The following is a 23,921-nucleotide window of genomic DNA, read 5'->3' on the forward strand; positions in this document are numbered from 1 at the left end:
TGATCCCCTTACCAGCTTCAGGCCCACTTCCCCACACTCTGATCCCCTTACCAGCTTCAGGCCCACTTCCCCACACTCTGATCCCCTTACCAGCTTCAGGCCCACTTCCCCACACTCTGATCCCCTTACCAGCTTCAGGCCTTACCAAAAGAACACACAGGAACTCTTGTTTAAAAAGCCATTTCAGATGTACATTTATTGAAATGCCAAAAGCACAAGTGTGAATGTGTGCGCAGTGTAGACTCGCGGTTTGGCACTTCTGTCGTCCGAATTGGGCCAGTGAGTGTGTAGCCTAGCATGTAGGAAGACTGAGCAGGGGAGAGACTTTGTATCTAAAGTCCCGTTCCAACATCCACACTGGCACGCTACTAAGACTGAAGCTATTTATCAGGTAGGTCTGTGCATTGTAAGACGGATGCTAGACTGGACACTGGAACATAGGTTGGCATTTTGTAATGCACTATATAAAGCACTACTTCTGACCAGAGACGTATGGGCCCTGGTCAAAAGAAGTGTACTATATAGGGAATAGGGGGCCATTTGAGACGGCCTATAACTTGCCAGACAAGCACTTGTTCTAGAACACAGTCAGATCAAGTCTACATCAGACCCCCCCACGTCATCCCCTACTCCCCCCCCCTCTACTGTTCCAAGTTTTTGACCCGGAGTACAACAGGAACGGAGGTACAGGGGATCATGCCCAGGTCTGTGATGACCAGGTCCACAAAATCAGGTGGCGTGACGTCGTAGACCAGATTCAACAGCCCCAGGGAGCTGACATCATGCCAGTTCTCCAGCTGGGTCTTCCCCTTCCGGGTCACCATCAGGTCATCGGGGTCGTCTGAGGAAAAGAAAGCGATTGGTCGAAGGCGAGGGTTAGTAAAAGTCTCACTGCTAATGCTTACTAAAGTTTGTGTCAATGCAGTTTCAAGTCTAGTCAGTTTAGGAATAGAATTTAAAATGTGGATAAGTTTGTCTATCGAAGTAAAAATCAACATTTGCACATCCTTATCTGTGTTGACTAGAAGCAGAATGGAAATTACTTTCTTTACATAAACTAGATTACTTCATTATCTCTAGAAAGATAACCCCATACTGTAGCTCTTTACGTGCCATAATGAAGTCAACGAGGCCAAATAACTCCCACAGTACCAAGCTCGTTTGAGACGAAGGAGTCAGTCTGCACCCTCTCGCAGAACTTGTATGTCTCACAGCAGACCAGAACCGGCACGTTGAAGGTCCTAGCCACCAGAGCTATCTGAGATGTGCCCACACGAGACATCACGTAGCCATTAGCCAGCAGAGCATGGGCACCCAGGAACACCTTCGATACCTGGGAGAGGGGGAGTTTAATGATTACACCTAGACGTTAAATATATTGGAGATTTGTTACAAACAAAAAAAAAGGACAGGGAAGAAAGAGGGTTAAACTGAGAAGCATTGGAAGAAAAATAAAATCACTGTTTGGATTTTCTACAAGAGGACAACAACATTTCTGATTAAATCAACTCGTGTCTAAAACACCAAAAGCCTACGTTCTCAATTCCACAGTGTAATGACACCTTCGGTCCCCCAAGGGGCGGTCATCTGTTCTGGAATCACCTCAGGTAGTATGTACGAGAGGGCAGAGATGAGGACCTAGATCACCTCAGGTAGTATGTACGAGAGGGCAGAGATGAGGACCTAGATCACCTTAGGTAGAATGTACGAGAGGGCAGAGATGAGGACCTAGGTCACCTCAGGTAGTATGTATGAGAGGGCAGAGATGAGGACCTAGGTTACCTCAGGTAGTATGTACGAGAGGGCAGAGATGAGGACGTAGGTGCAGCTGATGCCTCGCTGTACGAGACGTCTCAGAGCCTCCCTTCCCTCCAGACGAGGCCGGCTGTCCACAACGATCACACGGAACTTCCTGCTCTTATCATATGCCTCGCAAAGGATGTGGTTCACCAGGGACGAGCTACAGAGGGGGAGAAGAGACATGAGAACTCAATAACTGATGCCTTCCTTATTGACACCTAGCCTGGTCTCAGATCTGCTACAGAGGGGGCGAACAGCTCGATCACTAGACGATCACTACTGGATTGTAAACCCAACCCCCGACCACTACGCCCTAGGCACTACTGTAAAGCGGAGAGGATTGGAAACAATTCAAGCAATAGGGATAGTTACAGGGAGAGCTTCTCTGTGCTTCATGCAGAGTGGCTGGGCGGTGACCACCTATCCACTTCCATGTCCTGTCAGATAAAATGACAAGACGTTAGATCTCACCATCCATAAACTAGAATGACGTCTCCGTCACTGATCTTCTTTATGGCGTATTTAGAGATGGCCTTGGCAGCCAGAACTACGTTTTCGTTTATGTAACAGTCTATACACTTCTGCAGTTTGGTCTTTGCCTAGAAAAGAGAGAGAGAGAGAGAGAGAGAGAGAGAAAATAGTTGTTGTCATAAAAATGGACACGATGAGTTAAAATTGCAACCAGAAACAAACAAGAATTGAAACTGTATTCTGAAACTCACTTCCTCTTCTTTGAACTGACTGGGAATATTGGAGATTTCTTTCTTGATATACTTGATTGCGTTGCCCATGCTCGCCGACAGGGGGCGACATTGATTGAGAAAACTGCAAAAAACAAAAAAGAAAGTAAAATACACAGGATTTCTTCAATCAGCTTCGTATCAAATCAGGGTTTGCCATTAACTCTTGTAGCCATTTGTCCTATGGACAAGTATGACAAAAGCTCAAGTCATGGGGCGGTAGGGTGGTTAGAGCGTTGGACTAGTAACCGGAAGGTTGCAAGTTCAAACCCCCGAGCTGACAAGGTACAAATCTGTCGTTCTGCCCCTGAACAGGCAGTTCCCACTGTTCCTAGGCTATCATTGAAAATAAGAATTTGTTCTGAACTGACTTGCCTAGTTAAATAAAGGTTAAATAAATTAAACATTTATGTACACGGGTTACTAATATGACTGGGATTATCAATAGACTACCACATATGACCAGGATTGTGTTTTTGGCTGCTGGACAATAAAATAAATGTTGATTTGAAAAGCAAAAGAACACTAGAGAAATGCTGGTTTCAATGGGATATTAAGTGTTAATAAAAAATAAAAAACATTTCTGTGGTTGTATTTAGGCTAGGCTACTTTGGCTAGGATACTTTGGCTAGGCTACTTTGGCTAGGCTACTTTGGCTAGGCTACTTAGAAACAAGGCAAGACATGCTTCATAAAAAAATGACATAAAACATCCATGTTTTAAACAATTAAATTGATGGTTTAAATAGTTTCCAAAATGCTGACCGCCTCTGCTCAGATTCAAGGTGGGTGATGTCCAGGGAGCAAACAGGCACTGTCCTTCATTCTCCGCTCGTGTGTCTTTGATATGAACAAACTGTGCCTCAAGTACGTCGACATAAAGTTAGACGTTAACGTTCGTTATATTTGTTAAACATGACTAGTGTTTTGCCAATATTTTATCTAATTAAAAGTCTCGTTAAAGTTTGCTACATTTTTCTGGCTCCTCCCTCATCGGTTGGACATGAGGCTGTAGACAATATACATGTCACCCATACTTTAACCTATAGGCTTATTTATGTGCATTATATTTTACCTTTATTTTAACTCGGCAAGTCAGTTAAGAACAAATTCTTATTTTCAATGACGGCCCAGGAACAGTGGGTTAACTGCCTTGTTCAGGGGCAGAACGACAGATGTTTTACCTTGACAGCTCGGGGATTCGATCTAGCAACCTTTCGGGTTACTAGTCCAACACTCTAACCACTAGGCTACCTGCCGCCTCTACACTCTAACCACTAGGCTACCGCTGTCGCCTCTACACTCTAACCACTAGGCTACCGCTGTCGCCTCTACACTCTAACCACTAGGCTACCGCTGTCGCCTCTACACTCTAACCACTAGGCTACCGCTGTCGCCTCTACACTCTAACCACTAGGCTACCGCTGTCGCCTCTACACTCTAACCACTAGGCTACCGCTGTCGCCTCTACACTCTAACCACTAGGCTACCGCTGTCGCCTCTACACTCTAACCACTAGGCTACCGCTGTCGCCTCTACACTCTAACCACTAGGCTACCGCTGTCGCCTCTACACTCTAACCACTAGGCTACCGCTGTCGCCTCTACACTCTAACCACTAGGCTACCGCTGTCGCCTCTACACTCTAACCACTAGGCTACCGCTGTCGCCTCTACACTCTAACCACTAGGCTACCGCTGTCGCCTCTACACTCTAACCACTAGGCTACCGCTGTCGCCTCTACACTCTAACCACTAGGCTACCGCTGTCGCCTCTACACTCTAACCACTAGGCTACCTGCCGCCTCTACACTCTAACCACTAGGCTACCCTGCCTCCTCTACACGCTAACCACTAGGCTACCGCTGTCGCCTCTACACTCTAACCACTAGGCTACCGCTGTCGCCTCTACACTCTAACCACTAGGCTACCCTGCCTCCTCTACACTCTAACCACTAGGCTACCTGCCGCCTCTACACTCTAACCACTAGGCTACCCTGCCTCCTCTACACTCTAACCACTAGGCTACCGCTGTCGCCTCTACACTCTAACCACTAGGCTACCGCTGTCGCCTCTACACTCTAACCACTAGGCTACCTGCCTCCTCTACACTCTAACCACTAGGCTACCTGCCTCCTCTACACTCTAACCACTAGGCTACCTGCCTCCTCTACACTCTAACCACTAGGCTACCCTGCCTCCTCTACACTCTAACCACTAGGCTACCCTGCCGCCTCTACACTCTAACCACTAGACTACCCTGCCGCCCCTACACTCTAACCACTAGACTACCCTGCCGCCTCTACACTCTAACCACTAGGCTACCCTGCCGCCTCTACACTCTAACCACTAGGCTACCCTGCCGCCTCTACACTCTAACCACTAGGCTACCTGCCTCCTCTACACTCTAACCACTAGACTACCTGCCACCTCTACACTCTAACCACTAGACTACCCTGCCTCCTCTACACTCTAACCACTAGGCTACCCTGCCACCTCTACACTCTAACCACTAGGCCACCCTGCCACCTCTACACTCTAACCACTAGGCTACCCTACCTCCTCTACACTCTAACCACTAGACTACCTGCCACCTCTACACTCTAACCACTAGACTACCCTGCCTCCTCTACACTCTAACCACTAGGCTACCCTGCCGCCTCTACACTCTAACCACTAGACTACCCTGCCGCCTCTACACTCTAACCACTAGGCTACCCTGCCACCTCTACACTCTAACCACTAGACTACCCTGCCTCCTCTACACTCTAACCACTAGGCTACCCTGCCGCCTCTACACTCTAACCACTAGACTACCCTGCCGCCTCTACACTCTAACCACTAGGCTACCCTGCCACCTCTACACTCTAACCAATAGACTACCCTGCCTCCTCTACACTCTAACCACTAGACTACCCTGCCTCCTCTACACTCTAACCACTAGGCTACCCTGTCGCCTCTACACTCTAACCACTAGGCTACCCTGCCACCTCTACACTCTAACCACTAGACTACCCTGCCTCCTCTACACTCTAACCACTAGGCTACCCTGCCGCCTCTACACTCTAACCACTAGACTACCCTGCCTCCTCTACACTCTAACCACTAGGCTACCCTGCCACCTCTACACTCTAACCAATAGACTACCCTGCCTCCTCTACACTCTAACCACTAGACTACCCTGTCGCCTCTACACTCTAACCACTAGGCTACCGCTGTCGCCTCTACACTCTAACCACTAGGCTACCCTGCCTCCTCTACACTCTAACCACTAGGCTACCGCTGTCGCCTCTACACTCTAACCACTAGGCTACCCTGCATGAACATCATATTTTTTAAAATAAAATATACTAAAAAACTTGTCCTGGACAAGAGAACGTTAATGTGGAGCCCTGGAGATGATGATTTGAGAAATAGGCTGTAGATCCTGTACCTGATATAGGGCTTGAGCTTGTTGACCAGGTCTCTGGCCAGCTCCTCATTAGGAGGAGTAGTATAGTCCCTGATCACCTGTATGGACGGGACAGAGATCACCACCGAAATGGTTAAAACAGTGGATTGACTTGTAAGACCATTTAAAATGTTTAGGTATACAGCCGAGGAGGATTAGAACTAAGAGCAGGCCTGGGGGGTCAGTAGTACTGTACCCGTTTGGCTACTTTAGATATACAGCCGAGGAGGATTAGAACTAAGAGCAGGCCTGGGGTCAGTAGTACTGTACCTGTTTGAAGGCGTGGAGCAGGGCTACAGAGCGAGCATTGGATCCCACCACGATACCCTGGGAGTACTGCAGACCCAACCGCACGATGGAGGGGTGGATCACTGTAGAGGGAATGCTGACGGACAGAACAATTACAGATACCGGGGGGGGGGGGGGGGGGTCAGTCAACTTTCCCCTCAGGAAGTTGGAGCCTGTAACTGCCATTTCCTAACTGCCATTTCCTGATCATAAATGACTTGGAGGTGGTCTCAATGACACATTCTACGTTACATTTAGGGGTAATGATTATTCTAATTAATAGGAGTCTATGTGGAAATCAGTACTATGACTACAAGGGGGCGAGCCGGCCCAAGTCCTCTGATTGGCTCAGCTTCAACTTCAGACGGTTGAGACAAAAACCACAATGTGCCAACTAGAAGGTGAGGGGGGCTCTGGGTAGGGGCAGGTAAGTAGTTACCTGAGTTGCTGGGTGAAGGGGGGGGGGGGGTAGGGGCAGGTAAGTAGTTACCAGAGTTGCTGGGTGAAGGGGGGGTAGGGGCAGGTAAGTAGTTACCAGAGTTGCTGGGTGAGGTGGGCTCTGGGTAGGGGCAGGTAAGTAGTTACCAGAGTTGCTGGGTGAAGAGGGGGGTAGGGGCAGGTAAGTAGTTACCAGAGTTGCTGGGTGAAGGGGGGGGTAGGGGCAGGTAAGTAGTTACCAGAGTTGCTGGGTGAAGGGGGGGTAGGGGCAGGTAAGTAGTTACCAGAGTTGCTGGGTGAGGTGGGCTCTGGGTAGGGGCAGGTAAGTAGTTACCAGAGTTGCTGGGTGAAGAGGGGGGTAGGGGCAGGTAAGTAGTTACCAGAGTTGCTGGGTGAAGGGGGGGGGTAGGGGCAGGTAAGTAGTTACCAGAGTTGCTGGGTGAGGGGGGCTCTGGGTAGGGGCAGGTAGGAAGTTACCTGAGTTGCTGGGTGAAGGGGGGGGTAGGGGCAGCTAGGAAGTTATCTGAGTTGCTGGGTGAGGGGGGCTCTGGGTAGGGGCAGGTAGGAAGTTACCTGAGTTGCTGGGTGAAGGGGGGGGGTAGGGGCAGCTAGGAAGTTACCTGAGTTGCTGGGTGAGGGGGGCTTTGCGGCTGTACTGGTGCAGGTGAGAGAACAGGCTGACTTTGTAGCCATAGTCAGATCGTAGGGGGATCTGAAACACACACAGAAAGTATTCACATCCCTTGACTTGTTCCACATTTTGTTTGTGTCTCTGGCCTACGCACAATGCCCCATAATGTCAAAGTGGAATCATGTTTTTTTTAATGTTTACAAATGAATTCAAAATGAAAAGCTGAAATGTCTTGAGTCAATAAGGTTTTTAAACCCCTTTGTCACATAATAAGTTACATGGACTCACTGTGTGCAATAATAGTGTTTAACAGGATTTTTGAATGACTGCCTCATCTTCGTGCCCAACATACAGACAATTGTAAGGTCCCAAAACAAGGAAATACAGCTCCCTGGATTCATGTACCAATATTCTCTCTCTCTCTCTCTATATATTCTTTATCCCCTTACACTTGTGTCTATAACGTAGTAGTTTTGGAATTGTTAGCTAGATTACTTGTTGGTTATTACTGCATTGTCAGAACTAGAAGCACAAGCATTTTGCTACACTCGCAGTAACATCTGCTAACCATGTGTATGTGACCAATAAAATTTGATTTGACCAAAACGGTAAAAATCTAAACTTAACACACAAGTTGAACCTTGATACCTAGTACCTTTATAGTGGCGCCGTGCGCCTGAAAAAAAACATGTGAGGCTAAATGAATAGAAGGTAGTTAGTGCTGTGAAGTTTAGCTTGCTGCTTATAAATTCAGCAAAACAAAAAAAACAAACTTAACGTGTATTTGTATGAACATTACAAGATTCAACAACTGAGACATAAACTGAACAAGTTCCACAGACATGTGACTAACAGAAATTGAATAATGTTTCCCTGAACAAAAGGGGTGGTCAAAAGTAACAGTCTATCTGGTGTGGCCCCCAGCTGCATTAAGTACTGCAGTGCATCTCCTCCTCATGGACTGCACCAGATTTTACAGTTCTTGCTGTGAGATGTTACCCCACTCTTCCACCAAGGCACCTGCAAGTTCACTGACATTTCTGGGGGGAATGGCCCTAGCCCTCACCCTCCGATCCAACAGGTCCCAGACGTGCTCAATGGGATTGAGATCCGGGATCTTCGCTGGCCATGGCAGAACACTGACATTCCTGTCTTGCAGGAAATCACACACAGAATGAGCAGTATGGCTTGTGGCATTGTCATGCTGGAGGGTCATGTCAGGATGAGACTGCAGGAAGGGTACCACATGAGGGAGGAGGATGTCTTCCCTGTAACACACAGCATTGAGATTGCCTGCAATGACAACAAGCTCAGTCCGATCATGCTGTGACACACCGCCACAGACCATGACGGACCCTCCACCTCGATCCTGGTCCAGAGTACAGGCCTCGGTGTAACGCTCATTCCTTCGACAATAAACGCAAATCCGACCATCACCCCTGGTGAGACAAAACCACGACTCGTCAGTGAAGAGCACGTTTTGTCAGTCCTGCCAGGTCCAGCGACGGTGGGTTTGTGCCCATAGGCGACGTTGTTGCCGGTGATATCTGGTGAGGACCTGCCTTACAACAGGCCTACAAGCCTGCAGTCCAGCCTCTCTCAGCCTATTGCGGACAGTCTGAGCACTGATGGAGGGATTGTGTGTTACTCGGGCAGTTGTTGTTGCCATCCTGTACCTGTCCTGCAGGTGTGATGTTCAGATGTACCGATCCTGTGCAGGTGTTGTTACACGTGGTCTGCCACTGCGAGGTCGATCATCTGTCCATCCTATCTCCCTGTAGCGCTGTCTTAGGCATCTCACAGTACGGACATTGCAATTTATTTCCCAGGCCACATCTGCAGTCCTCATGCCTCCTTGCAGTATGCCTAAGGCACGTTCAAGCAGATGAGCAGGGACCCGGGGCATCTTTCTTTTGTGCTTTTCAGAGTCAGTAGAAAGGCCTCTTTAGTGTCCTAAGTTTTCAGAACTGTGGCCTTAATTGCCTGTAAGCTGTTAGTGTCTTAACGACCTTTCCACGGGTGCGTGTTCATTAATTGTTTATGGTTCATTGAACAAGCATGGGACACAGTGTTTAAACTCTTTACAATGAAGATCTGTGAAGTTATTTTGATTTTTACGAATGATCTTTGAAAGACAGGGTCCTGATAAAGGGACGTTTCCTTTTTTTTGCTGAGTTTATATTTTCATGTAGAACTAATCCAATGTTTCCCCATACCATTATATAGCCTTATAGGGCTGGTTCTAAAGGCACTGGATGTTGTTGTGGGGTTGTGTGCGCCTTGCCTGCAAAGGAATCCAGGGGAAACACTGACAATGTAAATCTGTACTGAGATGACTAACCTCAGCGGTACTAGCAAGTTAGGGGTGGCAGGTAGTCTAGCGGTTAAGAAGGTTGGGCCACTAACCCGAAAGGTTGCTGGTTCAAATCCCTGACCCAACTATGTAAACAACAACAACAAATCTGAATGTGAGCAAGGCACTTAACCTTAATTTACTCCTGTAAGTAATTTTTGGATAGGAGCGTCTGCTAGTCAAGCAGTGCCTTGAGGACAGAGAGCAGGATATTGTATAATGTCAATAACATTGCCACAAACCTGTTGTCTTTCCAACTTCTTGGCCAGTCTCTTCACCACTGCAGGGTCGTCCACTTGGACATGTTCCGGAAGTCTCTTCACCACTAACAAGGACAGGAAGCAATCTTTGAATAAATGGGACTTACTATTTCACGTTGTAAAAGTCCAATGTGTTTTTCAATAGGGGATACCCTTAGAAGTCAAGAGGCAGATTAAAGAGACTAATAGACTGGAGCCTGTCCTCGTAGGACCTTCATCATGTTGAACTGTCCCCTAGTCACAACCTGTCCTGTGGGCCTTCATCATGTGGAACTGTCCTGTCCCCTAGTCACAGCCTGTCCTGTAGGCCTTCATCATGTGGAACTGTCCCCTAGTCACAGCCTGTCCTGTGGGCCTTCATCATGTGGAACTGTCCCCTAGTCACAGCCTGTCCTGTAGGCCTTCATCATGTGGAACTGTCCCCTAGTCACAGCCTGTCCTGTAGAACTGTCCCCTAGTCACAGCCTGTCCTGGCATCAACTCATTCACTTTTGTGTGTATGGGGATGTATGGGGGGGTTAAGATGAGGAGGGGGGGGGGGGGGGGGGGGGTATAATGAGGAGAGGGGGGTGTGATGAGGGGAGAGGGTAATGGGAGGGTTATTATATGTTGATTGTATGCATGTCTATGAAAGCAGCAGCACTCTTTAATTGTCCAAGTAATTTCCCCTCTAGGACAATAAGATATATCATATCACAAGTCAACAAGGTGCTCCACAGGTCCACCAGCAGAAGTCGTGTTGTACCTGGGTTTAGTTCACTTGGAGGGGCCTTGGTCTTGCTGCTGGAGAAGCAACTCTGTTGCTTAGAGGCTCTATCAGCGTCCTGCCTTGCTCTCCTCTCTGCCTTCTGCTCAGCTCTGCTTTTGGCTGGCTTGTCTGCTGGGGAGGGGGCAGGAGAGGAGTGGGAGGGAGCTCCTGAGGCAGGCACAGGTATTGGTGCAGAGGCAGGTAACACTGTGGGAGCTGGGGACAGAGACAGACAGGTGCATTGACCAATGAAGTGGATGCTGGATAGGATTCATGGGTAAATGGACCAATGAAGAAAGCTAGCACTTTATGGAAATGAGTACACAACTATCGGTATTTGTTTTTCCAATGATATAAAATTATACAATCAGAACATTTAAGACATGTTGACAACAGTAGAAGAGTAGGTTACAGCCATGAGGATACAATATGGAACCAGACTAGAACACCTTTCTGTGTTGGGGGTTGTGTTGCCACAGGTTGTGATGGAGCGACAGGCTTCTTTTCCTTCGCTCTTTCTGACGGGCGCTTCTCATCCTTCTGTTTCTTCTGGTGTTTCTTCTCTTTCCTCAGCCGTTGCTTCTCCTCTTTGGTCAACTCCTTCCCTTCATTCTAAAAGTGATGCGGATGAACTTCCTGGTTAGTGTGTTGGACAGTGGACAATATGTATGCTATTGACAATATTGTCCATTTCATGATATTTTATTTGCCACTTGGAAAAACTGAATTAACTTTTGGTTTAGAATGATACTTACTTTAGCGCGTACGATGTCATCTTTCTTCACAGGTCCATCTGTAACACAGTGTCGTGATGACGACGAAGTTGCATTTACATCCAGCTGACAGTGCGGTCTTGCTAGCTAACTAGCCAGGTAGGTAGCTAACTAGCCAGGTAGGTAGCTAACTAGCCAGGTAGGTAGCTAACTAGCCAGGTAGGTAGCTAACTAGCCAGGTAGGTAGCTAACTAGCCAGGTAGGTAGCTAACTAGCCAGGTAGGTGGCTAACTAGCCAGGTAGGTGGCTAACTAGCCAGGTAGGTGGCTAACTAGCCAGGTAGGTGGCTAACTAGCCAGGTAGGTAGCTAACTAGCCAGGTAGGTGGCTAACTAGCCAGGTAGGTAGCTAACTAGCCAGGTCGGTAGCTAACTAGCCAGGTAGGTAGCTAACTAGCCAGGTAGGTAGCTAACTAGCCAGGTAGGTAGCTAACAAGCCAGGTAGGTAGCTAACAAGCTATAGCTTTAACTGGCTAAATATAGACATCAGACAGGTTAGCTAATTAGCTACTAACATTAACTGGCTCGGTATCTAAGGTTAGTGTGCATAAACCATCAATCAATCAAATGTATTTATAAAGCCCTTCTTACAATCAGCTGATGTCACAAAGTGTTGTACAGAAACCCAGACTAAAACTAGTCAACGAGTAAAATCGTTTTTAACTATGTTGGTTCAAGTAACAACCAATATGAATGATGCAATATTAATCGGCAACATGTAACAGTGAAGCCACAGGCTAACGTTAGCTACTAGCCTATCACTTCCCAGGCTAACGTTAGCTACTAGCCCATCACTTCCCAGGCTAACATTAGCTACCAGCCCATCACTTCCCAGGCTAACGTTAGCTACCAGCCCATCACTTCCCAGGCTAACGTTAGCTACCAGCTCATCACTTCCCAGGCTAACGTTAGCTACCAGCCCATCACTTCCCAGGCTAACGTTAGCTACCAGCCCATCACTTCCCAGGCTAACGTTAGCTACCAGCTCATCACTTCCCAGGCTAACGTTAGCTACCAGCTCATCACTTCCCAGGCTAACGTTAGCTACCAGCCCATCACTTCCCAGGCTAACGTTAGCTACCAGCTCATCACTTCCCAGGCTAACGTTAGCTACCAGCCCATCACTTGCCAGGCTAACGTTAGCTACCAGCTCATCACTTCCCAGGCTAACGTTAGCTACCAGCCCATCACTTCCCAGGCTAGCGAGCTAATTACAACTCTGCTGTAACCTGGACAACATTCACAGCAGACGAGGTGCCACGTTAGTTAATTCCGTGATATTGTAGCCAGAGCTGTACCTATAGTGTTTTTATTTAAAGTATGTTGACAGCTGTCATTTCAGACTCACCTGCTGCTCCACAGTCCGCCATGTTTACGATAACTTCCTGCTGATGTTAACAAGCATGGAAATGTGTCAGAACTGAGCTGGTGGGAAAATTCACAGTGCCCTCTAACGGTTGAAGTAGACGAGGCTCCGAAGTGCTTACTAGTGCCTAGGTATTTGTTGAGGGGAGCCCAAAGACCGGCAGATCGCGGTATTGAGTTCATCTTACCGTCCAAATGCATTTGTATGCAGCCGGCAATAGAGTACCACAGTGTGAGTCATAATACCCATAAAACCTAGCGGTAAAACAAAGAAATGGTTCCAATCGTTTTTCCACCATTAATTTTTTCCCATAGGGGATTTTAGAAACACTTAAAAAAGGGCTGTGTTTTGTGTAGAATTACCCCGGCGTCACATTTTGCTGTGTAAATCTCTCATGGACAAGGTGGTCTTTAGTATAATAACAATTTTAAAAAAGGCCCGTTCTGGCTCCAGCCCTGCAATGTGCATTACCATGAACTTCAAATAGACGTTTTCTTGCGTTTACCTTCCAATAGGCCTGCACCACTGCTGGTAGCCTACCCTCAGCCGAGGCAATTTTACAAAACTGAAATATGACATTTACGTAAGTATTCAGACCCTTGACTCAGTACTTTATTGAAGGACCTTTGGCAGCGATTACAGCCTCGATTCTTCTTGGGTATGATGCTTGGAACACCTGTATTTGTGGAGTTTTTCCCCATTCTTCTCTGCAGATCCTTTGAAGCTCTGTCAGGTTGGATTGGGAGAGTCTCGCCAGAGAGGTTCAATCATGTTTAAGTCCAGGCTCTGGCTGGGCCACTCAACAACATTCAGAGACTTTTTATATATATTTTTTTTTTTTAACCTTTATTTAACGTTGCAAGTCAGTTAAGAACAAATTCCTTTTTACAATGATGGCCTAGGAACAGTGGGTTAACTGCCTGTTCAGGGGCAGAACGACAGATTTTTGCCTTGTCAGCTCAAGGATTCAAACTAGCAACCTTTCGGTTACTAGTCCAACGCTCTAACCACTAGGCTACCTGCTCTAACCACTAGGCTTCCTGCCGCTCCGACTTGTCTTGAAGCCATTCCTGCATTGTCTTGGCTGTGTGCTTAGGGTTGTTTTCCTGTTGGAAGGTAAAACCTTTGCCCCAGTCTGCAGTCCTGAGTACTTTAGAGCAGGTTTTCATCAAGGATCTCTCCGTTCATCTTTCCTTCAAACCTGACTACTGAAAATAATCTTTCCTCCCAGTCCCTGCCACTGAAAATCATTCCCACAGCTTGATGCTGTTACCACCATGCTTCACCGTATGGACGGTGGCAGGTTTCCTCCAGACGTGGTTCCCATTCTCCCTGATTAGTATGTGTATGTATGTTCCCTCTGTTCCTCATTGTCTTTGTCGGTTATTGTTACCATGTCCGTTGGTCTTGTGAAGGCTGGAAAAAATGGGTTAAAATATGCCTACCTTCTTTATGAAACAGCAATTTTCCACCACCATGCTAGAATGGCTGACGCCTAGGAATGCTACTTCCTGATATGTAACATTCCGGGGATTAGCATTTAGCCACTTTAGCATGGTGGAGGAAAGCACATTGTCCCCAAATCAATTTAAGGAGTAAATCGAAATGCAGCCTGAATGGAGAATGTTTTAGGTACGAACCGGTCCACGGGGGATACCAGTGTATCCCTGCACACAATGCATTTGGACGGTAAGATGAACTCAATGTCACCATCTGCTGGCCTCTGGGCTATGTTGAGGGCTTGTTCTTTAGAAAAAAATATATTGTGTCAGTCATCGGACTTCCATGTACTCATGGTTCTCACAGATGAGGTCTTTCTTTATTGTATAAATCCTCTTAAGGATCCAACCCTTTTTTTCCATTTTGGCCTAAAATGACATACCCAAATCTAACTGCCTGTAGCTCAGGACCTGAAGCAAGGATATGCGTATTCTTGGTACCATTTGAAAGGAAACACTTTAAAGTTTGTGGAAATGTGAAATTAATTTAGGAGAATATAACACATTAGATCTGGTAAAAGATAATACAAAGAAAAAAAAACATATATTTTTTTAAATGCAAGAGAAAGGCCACAATGTATTATTCCAGTTTAGGCACAATTTAGATTTTGGCCTCTAGGTGGCAGCAGTGTATGTGCAAAGTTTCAGACTGATCCAATGAACTGTTGCATTTCTGTTCAAAATGTTGTATCAAGTCTGTATCAAATGTGCCTAATTGGTTTATCAATACATTTTCAAGTTCATAACTGTGCACTCTCCTCAAACAATTGCATGGTTTTATTTCACTGTAATAGCTTCTGTAAATTGAGCAGTACAGTTAGATTAACAAGAATGTAAACTTTCTGCTCATATCAGATATGTCTATGTCCTGGGAGATGTTCTTGTTACTTACAACCTCATGCTAATCACATTAGCGCACGTTAGCTCAACCATCCCACGCGGTAGGGGGAGGGGGACAACAACAACGACACCGATCCCGTAGAGGTTAAAGTAAAACCCTCAGCCTTCGTCAGTTTTTTTTTTGGAAGAATGGACACATGAAACAGGCTTTTATTTCAAAATGCCCTCCTATTGGTTCAGGGACCAATCACAATGGGAATACGACACAAAACGTGATTGGTAAATAAACTGCCAAAATCGGACTAATCGGAGACGATTTCGAAAAATATAAAAGCCTGTGGGCACAGCACATCTTCCAGAAAGAGTCGCTTTCAAACGAGGGATTTCGTGGCTAATTGAGGTAAGACAGTAATTCTGCTCATAGATTATGCATGCAGGAACTACACATTGACACATCCAGCCCAAAGCGGGAGGTTTATAAAAAATACTTACTAATTGCCAAAGTACTGGATCATGTGTTTAATTAGGCATAGCTAAGAATTTAACTCCAATGGTAACATTACTGGCAACATTGGAGTTACATTTTTAGCTAATGTAGGCCCTACGTTGAAATGGGAATTGAATAGTTCCATCCCTTAGTTAATACAGGGAATTAAATAGTTCCATCCCTTAGTTAATACAGGGAATTAAATAGTTCCATCCCTTAGTTAATACAGGGAATTAAATAGTTCCATCCCTTAGTTAATACAGGGAATTGAATAGTTCCATCCCTTAGTTAATACAGGGAATTGAATAGTTCCATCCCTTAGTTAATACAGGGAATTGAATAGTTCCATCCCTTAGTTAATACAGGGAATTAAATAGTTCCATCCCTTAGTTAATACAGGGAATTAAATAGTTCCATCCCTTAGTTAATACAGGGAATTAAATAGTTCCATCCCTTAGTTAATACAGGGAATTGAATAGTTCCATCCCTTAGTTAATACAGGGAATTAAATAGTTCCATCCCTTAGTTAATACAGGGAATTAAATAGTTCCATCCCTTAGTTAATACAGGGAATTAAATAGTTCCATCCCTTAGTTAATACAGGGAATTGAATAGTTCCATCCCTTAGTTAATACAGGGAATTAAATAGTTCCATCCCTTAGTTAATACAGGGAATTAAATAGTTCCATCCCTTAGTTAATACAGGGAATTAAATAGTTCCATCCCTTAGTTAATACAGGTAATTAAATAGTTCCATCCCTTAGTTAATACAGGGAATTAAACAGTTTCATCCCTTAGTTAATACAGGGAATTAAATAGTTTCATCCCTTAGTTAATACAGGGAATTAAATAGTTTCATCCCTTAGTTAATACAGGGAATTAAACAGTTTCATCTCTTGGCTAATACAGCAAATTGAACAGTTTTATTCCTTGGCTAAAACCCAGCAACTCATAGCACAGCAACCTAATGTAAATACGTAGTTTTATTCCTTGGCTAAAACCCAGCAACTCATAGCACAGCAACCTAATGTAAATACGTAGTTTTATTCCTTGGCTAAAACCCAGCAACTCATAGCACAGCAACCTAATGTAAATATGACAGAGATAAAAGCATGGTCACATCTTTAATGCTTTATTTTATGAAACACAACATAAACATGAATGTAACAGAAACATCTAAATAAGTAATCTATAGTGGTACAAAAAAGTTGAATAATTAGACACAAAAACAGCAGCAGTAGGCTACAGTAGTACAGTAGTAGCAGAGTACACTGCCTTTCATTCCCGCTGTGGATGTATGTCTGCTGACTGAGTTCACGACGCAGTAGCTGGTTGAAGGGGACCAAACCTCACTGAAACACCTGACTTGGTTCCGTTTGACCAGCCACAGCAAGGCGTGCTGTTCAGGACGAGAGGGAAAGCGAGAGGGAGGGGGGGGGGGAGAATGGGGGGAAGGGAGAGAGAGGAAGAAGGAGATATGACAGGGGAGAGGAGAGGAAGAAAGAGAGGAGGAAGGAGATAGGACAGGGGCGAGGAGAGGAAGAAAGAGAGGAGGAAGGAGATAGGACAGGGGCGAGGAGAGGAAGAAAGAGAGGAGGAAGGAGATAGGACAGGGGCGAGGAGAGGAAGAAAGAGAGAGGAGGAGGGAGATAGGACAGGGGAGAGGAGAGGAAGAAAGAGAGAGAGGAGGAAGGAGATAGGACAGGGGCGAGGAGAGGAAGAAAGAAAGAGAGGAGATAGGACAGGGGCGAGGAGAGGAAGAAAGAGAGGAGGAAGGAGATAGGACAGGGGCGAGGAGAGGAAGAAAGAGAGGAGGAAGGAGATAGGACAGGGGCGAGGAGAGGAAGAAAGAGAGAGGAGGAGGGAGATAGGACAGGGGAGAGGAGAGGAAGAAAGAGAGAGAGGAGGAAGGAGATAGGACAGTGGAGAGGAGAGGAAGAAAGAGAGAGGAGGAAGGAGATAGGACAGGGGCGAGGAGAGGAAGAAAGAGAGAGGAGGAGGGAGATAGGACAGGGGAGAGGAGAGGAAGAAAGAGAGAGAGGAGGAAGGAGATAGGACAGGGGAGAGGAGAGGAAGAAAGAGAGAGAGGAGGAAGGAGATAGGACAGGGGCGAGGAGAGGAAGAAAGAAAGAGAGGAGATAGGACAGGGGCGAGGAGAGGAAGAAAGACAGACAGGAGGGTAGTGGAGATGATATTTTGGATCCATGACGTCAGAGTCCCACATCGTCCTCTTGTTCCTGCTTAGAAAAGAGATGAAGAAAAACAGGAAAAAGGGAGGTCAGTAAAATCACAACAGTGATGACACGGGAGTATAACACATCATGAAGTGATAGGGAGAGGCTGTCATCTTCACTACCATAACATTACTCACAAGACTATCTCTGTCCAATCTGGAAACTAATATGAGCAGTGGGCTAAATCATGTTTGACTGGACGAGACAGACATGGAGAAAGTTATGTTACTAAGCAGAGTAGACCTCTCCCATCCTAGCCCGTCATTGTAAATAATAATGTGTTCTTAAACTGACTCGCCTAGTTAAATAAAGGTTAAATAAAAGTTAAATAAAAGTTAAATAAATAAATAATATTATTAGAGATACAAACAACCAGTCAACACTCAACCTCTACCCAACACTCCCCACTCCCAATGACAACCCCACCTCTCCCTCCCTCTCCCCTTCTTTCCCAAAACCACTCCTCCTGTTGCTATAACTGGGGACAGCTGTTCTGTCAATCCCCCGTGACTGTCAGCAGCAGGGCTGGGCAGGGCAGATGTATGTCACAAATGGCAGCCTATTTCCTTTAAAGGGCACTACTTTTGACAATGGCCCATAAGGCTCTGGTCAAAAGTAGTGCACTATTTAAGAAATAGGGTGCCATTTCACCCACACACCCAGCTAGTGGTTAACGACCACACGTGTCTGAGCTGAAGGACTCCGAATGAAGAACAGCCCCTTCCACCTGTTGGCTGGGCCACACACACACGCACGCACGCACGCACACACCACACACACCCACGCACGCACACACGTACACGTACACACACACACACACACACACACACACACACACGCACACACACACACACGCACACACACACACACTAAACTTCTACTCCTCTATTCAAATGACAATAAAACACCCATTCAGTCTTGCAGCCTTTAGTTTTCATCCAAACAAACATCCTCTTCTCAGTTCGGAGCTCCATTCCCCTTGTAACCACACACTTCCTTACATTCCATAACGGCAGTATTCATATGGGGATATAAGGAAGCATGTCTTCACAGGAGGCAACGACAGGATGTCCTCCCTGACAGGCCCACGGCTAGAGGACACAAAGCACCCTTTCATTACCACGCAGTCCCAGGGCAGTGTGAGCAGAACCTTAACTGTCTAACAATGGTGAACTGTAGAAGCATACAAAATGGCATCCTATTGGTGAGGCATACAAAATGGCATCCTATTGGTTTCATTGTCGAGGCATACAAAATGGCATCCTATTGGTTAAATAGTGCACTTAATTTAAACAGGGCTCTACGGACCCTGTACAAAATTAGTGCACTACATAGGGAATAGGGTGTCATTTGGGACAGGGTGAGAGAGGGGGGTGTAACTGAAGTTCCCTCCATAATCAGTTTAAAGTGAAACACGGTGATTAACCTGAAGGCAGTAGCAGGATGACGATGCGTTGTGGTGTTGACGTTGCCACACAGTAGGGTTCAACTCACAAGGTTAAATCTTGTTCAATGGGACGATTGTCTTAAATCTAATTCCTAAATCAATTTTTTTTTAAATGTTTAATTGAGATCTGAATCATTCAAATACTTTCTTATCAAGAGGATTTTCACAACATAGCCTAGATTATTTCTAAACTGAGTCAGTGTAAAGAGGATGAAGTTTGATGGATAATGCTGCAGTCCTATTGGATGACAGGCTGCCTGTCCTGTCCCTAGTGGTCAGTAACTTTAGACTTCATGTGTCTAGATAACTCAAGTGGGGTGAGACACACTGACTACTAACACATAAAGGTCACTAGCCATTAAAGTTCATCAACATTGTGCCGTATGTCACGTTGTGATATCTGAAACCCCAATAAATACATTTGACTGAAATCTCAACAACGAAACGGTTTGAAGATGACCACCACTAGCAAAAGTAGAGGCAAGACAATATATAATATTCAACTTTTACTTTGAACAAAATCATTTTCTGTACCTTTACTGCGATTCATGGTCTCATCCACATCCCAGAGTCTTCCTTGTCTCCATCGTAGTGTGGATATAGGTCATTCAGACAGTCTATCCTTGATGCACTCTACTAAACTCCGTACAGAAAGCTGGCTCCAGTGAACATTTTAAATTCTACCTTACTACATCTTTCCCTTCTCTGCAATGAATTTTGGGAACCTAAAAGCATTCTAGGAACCTAAAAGCATTCTAAGAACCTAAAAGCATTCCAATAACCTAAAAGCATTCTAGGAACCTTAAAGAATCTAACAAGACAAAGGCAAACCAACAGCTAACATGGTCCTCACTTTCCTGACACCACACTGTTGATCAAAGACAGGAACCGTGCGACACCTCAGCAAACAGGCCTCTAGATTGCACCCAGGCTGTGCCCCCTTCCTTCTCATCCCCTCTCCTTTCTGCTCCTCATCCTGCTAGTGGTCCAGAGTGTCGTTGTCCCAACGTCATAAAAACCACAGATAGACATTACCTAACAACTGTTCCAACACCTGCTGCTCCGCCTGTCTCATGGTCTCCTGTCCCCCTGTCCCCCTGTCTCCCTGTCTCATGGTCTCATGGTCTCATGGTCTCATGGTCTCATGGTCTCCTGTCCCCCTGTCCCCCTGTCCCCCTGTCCCCTGTCTCATGGTCTCCTGTCCCCCTGTCCCCTGTCCCCCTATCCCCCTGTCCCCTGTCCCCCTGTCTCCTGTCCCCCTGTCTCCCTGTCCCCCTGTCCCCTGTCCCCCTACCCCACTCTCAGCTCACATGGTACAGCAAATCAGGGGGATTTGATGGTGAGAGAGAGCACAGAACATGTGACTCTAAGATATTTGATTATGAGTACTTTAGGTTTTTACAGAGATTAAAAAGATTCCTTGGTCACAACAGTAATATTATAGTCATTTTTTTTTCACCATCTACTTGTAGCAAACATCAGAATCATCTATTGAACAATCAGGAGCCTTTCACTTTTATCAATTCGCAGAACTTCTAGAAAAGTACTTTCAAAGTATTGAACTATTAAAAAGGTTTACTGGAAAAGCTGCCCAGCAACAGTTCCTCACAGCCAACAGATCTCCACAAACAGAACACAACTCAGCCACACCTGGTGGCCATAACTCCAAATACCCACTGACAGTGACACAGCCAACACACCTCAACCAGGCCCTCAACCAGACCCTCAACCAGGCCCTCAACCAGGCCCTCAACCAGACCCTCAACCAGGCCCTCAACCAGACCCCAACATTCCTGTAGCAGTCATCAACCTCTCTCTCCCATTTCTTCCTTCCTTCCTTCCTTCCCACCTGGGCTGCTGTCCTCTCCTCCAGTCCCTATCTTACCTATCTGTGTCTCTCTCTCCTTCTTTCTTTTCTCTCCTCTCCTCTCCTCTCCTGTCGTACCGTCCTGGTGTTCCTTCCTCTGTGTCCAGCCAGTGGATTGTGCCCAGATCAGTACTCCTCGCCTGGCCTTTTCTATCCACCGGGTGTGCCCCCCCCCTCCCCAGCCTCCGCCGTGGCCTGCCCCCCCTCCCAAGCTTCCTCCTCGGCTTGCCCCCCTCCCCAGCCCCAGCACAGAGCAGCGGCCTGCCACCTGTTGGTGTCTCTCTGAAGCCTGGGCCTTGCCTGCACCTCCTGTCCAGCCCAATCAGAGCCTGACAGGGGGCAGCGAGCCTGTGAAATCACACCTCTCAGCTGTTCACACTCGGCCTGAGACACCCTACACCCCCACTCGTCTGCCCAGCGCTCCCTACCCTACACCCCCACTAGCCTGCCCAGCGCGCCCTACCCTACACCACCACTCGCCTGCCCAGCGTTCCCTACCCTACACCCCCACTAGCCCCCCCAGCGCTCCCTACCCTACACCCCCACAAGCCTGCCCAGCGCTCCCTACCCTACACCCCCACTAGCCTGCCCAGCGTTCCCTACCCTACACCCCCACTAGCCTGCCCAGCGCTCCCTACCCTACACCCCCACTAGTCTGCCCAGCGTTCCCTACCCTACACCCCCACCCGTTTGCCCAGCGTTCCCTACCCTACACCCCCACTAGCCTGCCCAGCGTTCCCTACCCTACACCCCCACTAGCCTGCCCAGCGTTCCCTACCCTACACCCCCACTAGCCTGCCCAACGCTCCCTACCCTACACCCCCACTAGTCTGCCCAGCATTCCCTACCCTACACCCCCACTAGCCTGCCCAGCGTTCCCTACCCCACACCCCCACTAGTCTGCCAAGCGCTCCCTACCCTACACCCCCACTAGTCTGCCCAGCGTTCCCTACCCTACACCCCCACTAGTCTGCCCAGCGCTCCCTACCCTACACCCCCACTAGCCTGCCCAGCGTTCCCTACCCTACACCCCCACCCGTCTGCCCAGCGCTCCCTACCCTACACCCCCACTAGCCTGCCCAGCGTTCCCTACCCCACACTCCCACTAGTCTGCCCAGCGCTCCCTACCCTACACCCCCACTAGCCTGCCCAGCGTTCCCTACCCCACACCCCCACTAGTCTGCCCAGCGCTCCCTACCCTACACCCCCAAAAGCCTGCCCAGCGTTCCCTACCCTACTCCCCCACCCGTCTGCCAAGCGCTCCCTACCCTACACCCCCACTAGCCTGCCCAGCGCTCCCTACCCTACACCCCCACTAGCCTGCCCAGCGTTCCCTACCCTACACCCCCACTAGTCTGCCCAGCGCTCCCTACCCTACACCCCCACTAGCCTGCCCAGCGTTCCCTACCCCACACCCCCACTAGTCTACCCAGCGCTCCCTACCCTACACCCCCACTAGTCTGCCCAGCGTTCCCTACCCTACACCCCCACTAGCCTGCCCAGCGCTCCCTACCCTACACCCCCACTAGCCTGCCCAGCGTTCCCTACCCCACACCCCCACTAGTCTGCCCAGCGCTCCCTACCCTACACCCCCACTAGCCTGCCCAGCGTTCCCTACCCTACACCCCCACTAGCCTGCCCAGCGCTCCCTACCCTACACCCCCACTAGCCTGCCCAGCGTTCCCTACCCTACACCCCCACCTGTCTGCCAAGCGCTCCCTACCCTAATTCCCTAATTCCTTTCGAAAGCAAGAAAGAAGGGGTAACGCTTGGTCGAAGAAAGACAGGACTCGAGAAACAACTGCTCTTGGCTTGGGGCGTTTTTATTGGTTTGGGGGTACAGTCAGAACAGAACAGCAGTCACTGACACAGCTGAAGAAAAGTTTGGATTTTGTCCCTCTTTGGTTCCTAGAGTGTCCTACATGGAGCTATCAAGGCTAGAGTTAAACTATGAAGTCTGAGTAGCTATCAAAGCTAGAATTAAACTCTGTCGGAGTAGCTATCAAAGCTAGAGTTATACTCTGTCGGAGTAGCTATCAAAGCTAGAGTTATACTCTGTCGGAGTAGCTATCAAAGCTAGAATTATACTCTGTCGGAGTAGCTATCAAAGCTAGAGTTATACTATGTCTGAGTAGCTATAAAAGTTAGAGTTAAACTATGAAGTCTGAGTAGCTATCAAAGCTAGAATATGCTCTGTCGGAGTAGCTATCAAAGCTAGAGTTAACCTATGAAGTCTGAGTAGCTATCAAAGCTAGAGTTAAACTATGAAGTCTGAGTAGCTATCAAAGCTAGAGTTAAACTATGAAGTCTGAGTAGCTATCAAAGCTAGAGTTAAACTCTGTCGGAGTAGCTATCAAAGCTAGAGTTAAACTCTGTCTTAATAGCTATCAAAGCTAGAGTTAACTATGAAGTCTGAGTAGCTATCAAAGCTAGAGTTAAACTATGAAGTCTGAGTAGCTATCAAAGCTAGAATATACTCTGTCGGAGTAGCTATCAAAGCTAGAGTTAACCTATGAAGTCTGAGTAGCTATCAAAGCTAGAGTTAAACTATGAAGTCTGAGTAGCTATCAAAGCTAGAGTTAAACTATGAAGTCTGAGTAGCTATCAAAGCTAGAGTTAAACTCTGTCGGAGTAGCTATCAAAGCTAGAGTTAAACTCTGTCTTAGTAGCTATCAAAGCTAGAGTTAACTATGAAGTCTGAGTA

At 47.1% G+C, this 23,921-nt stretch overlaps 2 protein-coding genes across 4 annotated transcripts; both read right to left on the reverse strand.

Moving 5' to 3' along the window:
- Positions 1 to 169: 169 nt before the first annotated feature.
- On the reverse strand, positions 170 to 13,071 carry LOC110529266 (translation initiation factor eIF2B subunit delta). The gene is made up of 13 exons (XM_036984585.2): positions 12,826 to 13,071; positions 11,462 to 11,499; positions 11,156 to 11,318; positions 10,704 to 10,922; positions 9,941 to 10,023; positions 7,335 to 7,426; positions 6,259 to 6,373; positions 5,971 to 6,047; positions 2,523 to 2,625; positions 2,272 to 2,399; positions 1,783 to 1,960; positions 1,153 to 1,333; positions 170 to 841 (listed from the first exon to the last, which is right to left on the reverse strand). Exons 1-13 carry the CDS (start codon positions 12,845 to 12,847, stop codon positions 642 to 644), a joined length of 1,599 nt encoding a protein of 532 aa, XP_036840480.1. The 5' UTR covers positions 12,848 to 13,071; the 3' UTR covers positions 170 to 641.
- A 3,709-nt stretch (positions 13,072 to 16,780) lies between these two features.
- Positions 16,781 to 21,340, reverse strand: LOC149981370 (uncharacterized). 3 transcript variants are annotated; one of them, XR_016482766.1, is made up of 3 exons: positions 19,885 to 20,352; positions 18,905 to 18,994; positions 16,781 to 17,906 (listed from the first exon to the last, which is right to left on the reverse strand). XR_016482766.1 is itself a non-coding variant. In XM_090183082.1 (3 exons), the coding sequence occupies exons 2-3, from the start codon at positions 19,898 to 19,900 to the stop codon at positions 16,984 to 16,986; spliced, it is 939 nt and encodes a 312-aa protein (XP_090039208.1). In that variant the 5' UTR covers positions 19,901 to 19,986; positions 21,236 to 21,340; the 3' UTR covers positions 16,781 to 16,983. The 3 variants fall into 3 exon arrangements, 2 of the variants coding, with proteins under 2 accessions (XP_090039208.1, XP_090039207.1); XM_090183082.1 differs by lacking the exon at positions 18,905 to 18,994 and adding an exon at positions 21,236 to 21,340 and having other exon boundaries at positions 19,885 to 19,986; XM_090183081.1 differs by lacking the exon at positions 18,905 to 18,994 and having other exon boundaries at positions 19,885 to 20,339.
- Between the last annotated feature and the right edge of the window lie 2,581 nt (positions 21,341 to 23,921).

The sequence above is a fragment of the Oncorhynchus mykiss genome, chromosome 8 (assembly GCF_057628025.1).
Source record: "Oncorhynchus mykiss isolate SJ-2025 chromosome 8, ASM5762802v1, whole genome shotgun sequence".
NCBI lineage: Eukaryota > Metazoa > Chordata > Actinopteri > Salmoniformes > Salmonidae > Oncorhynchus > Oncorhynchus mykiss.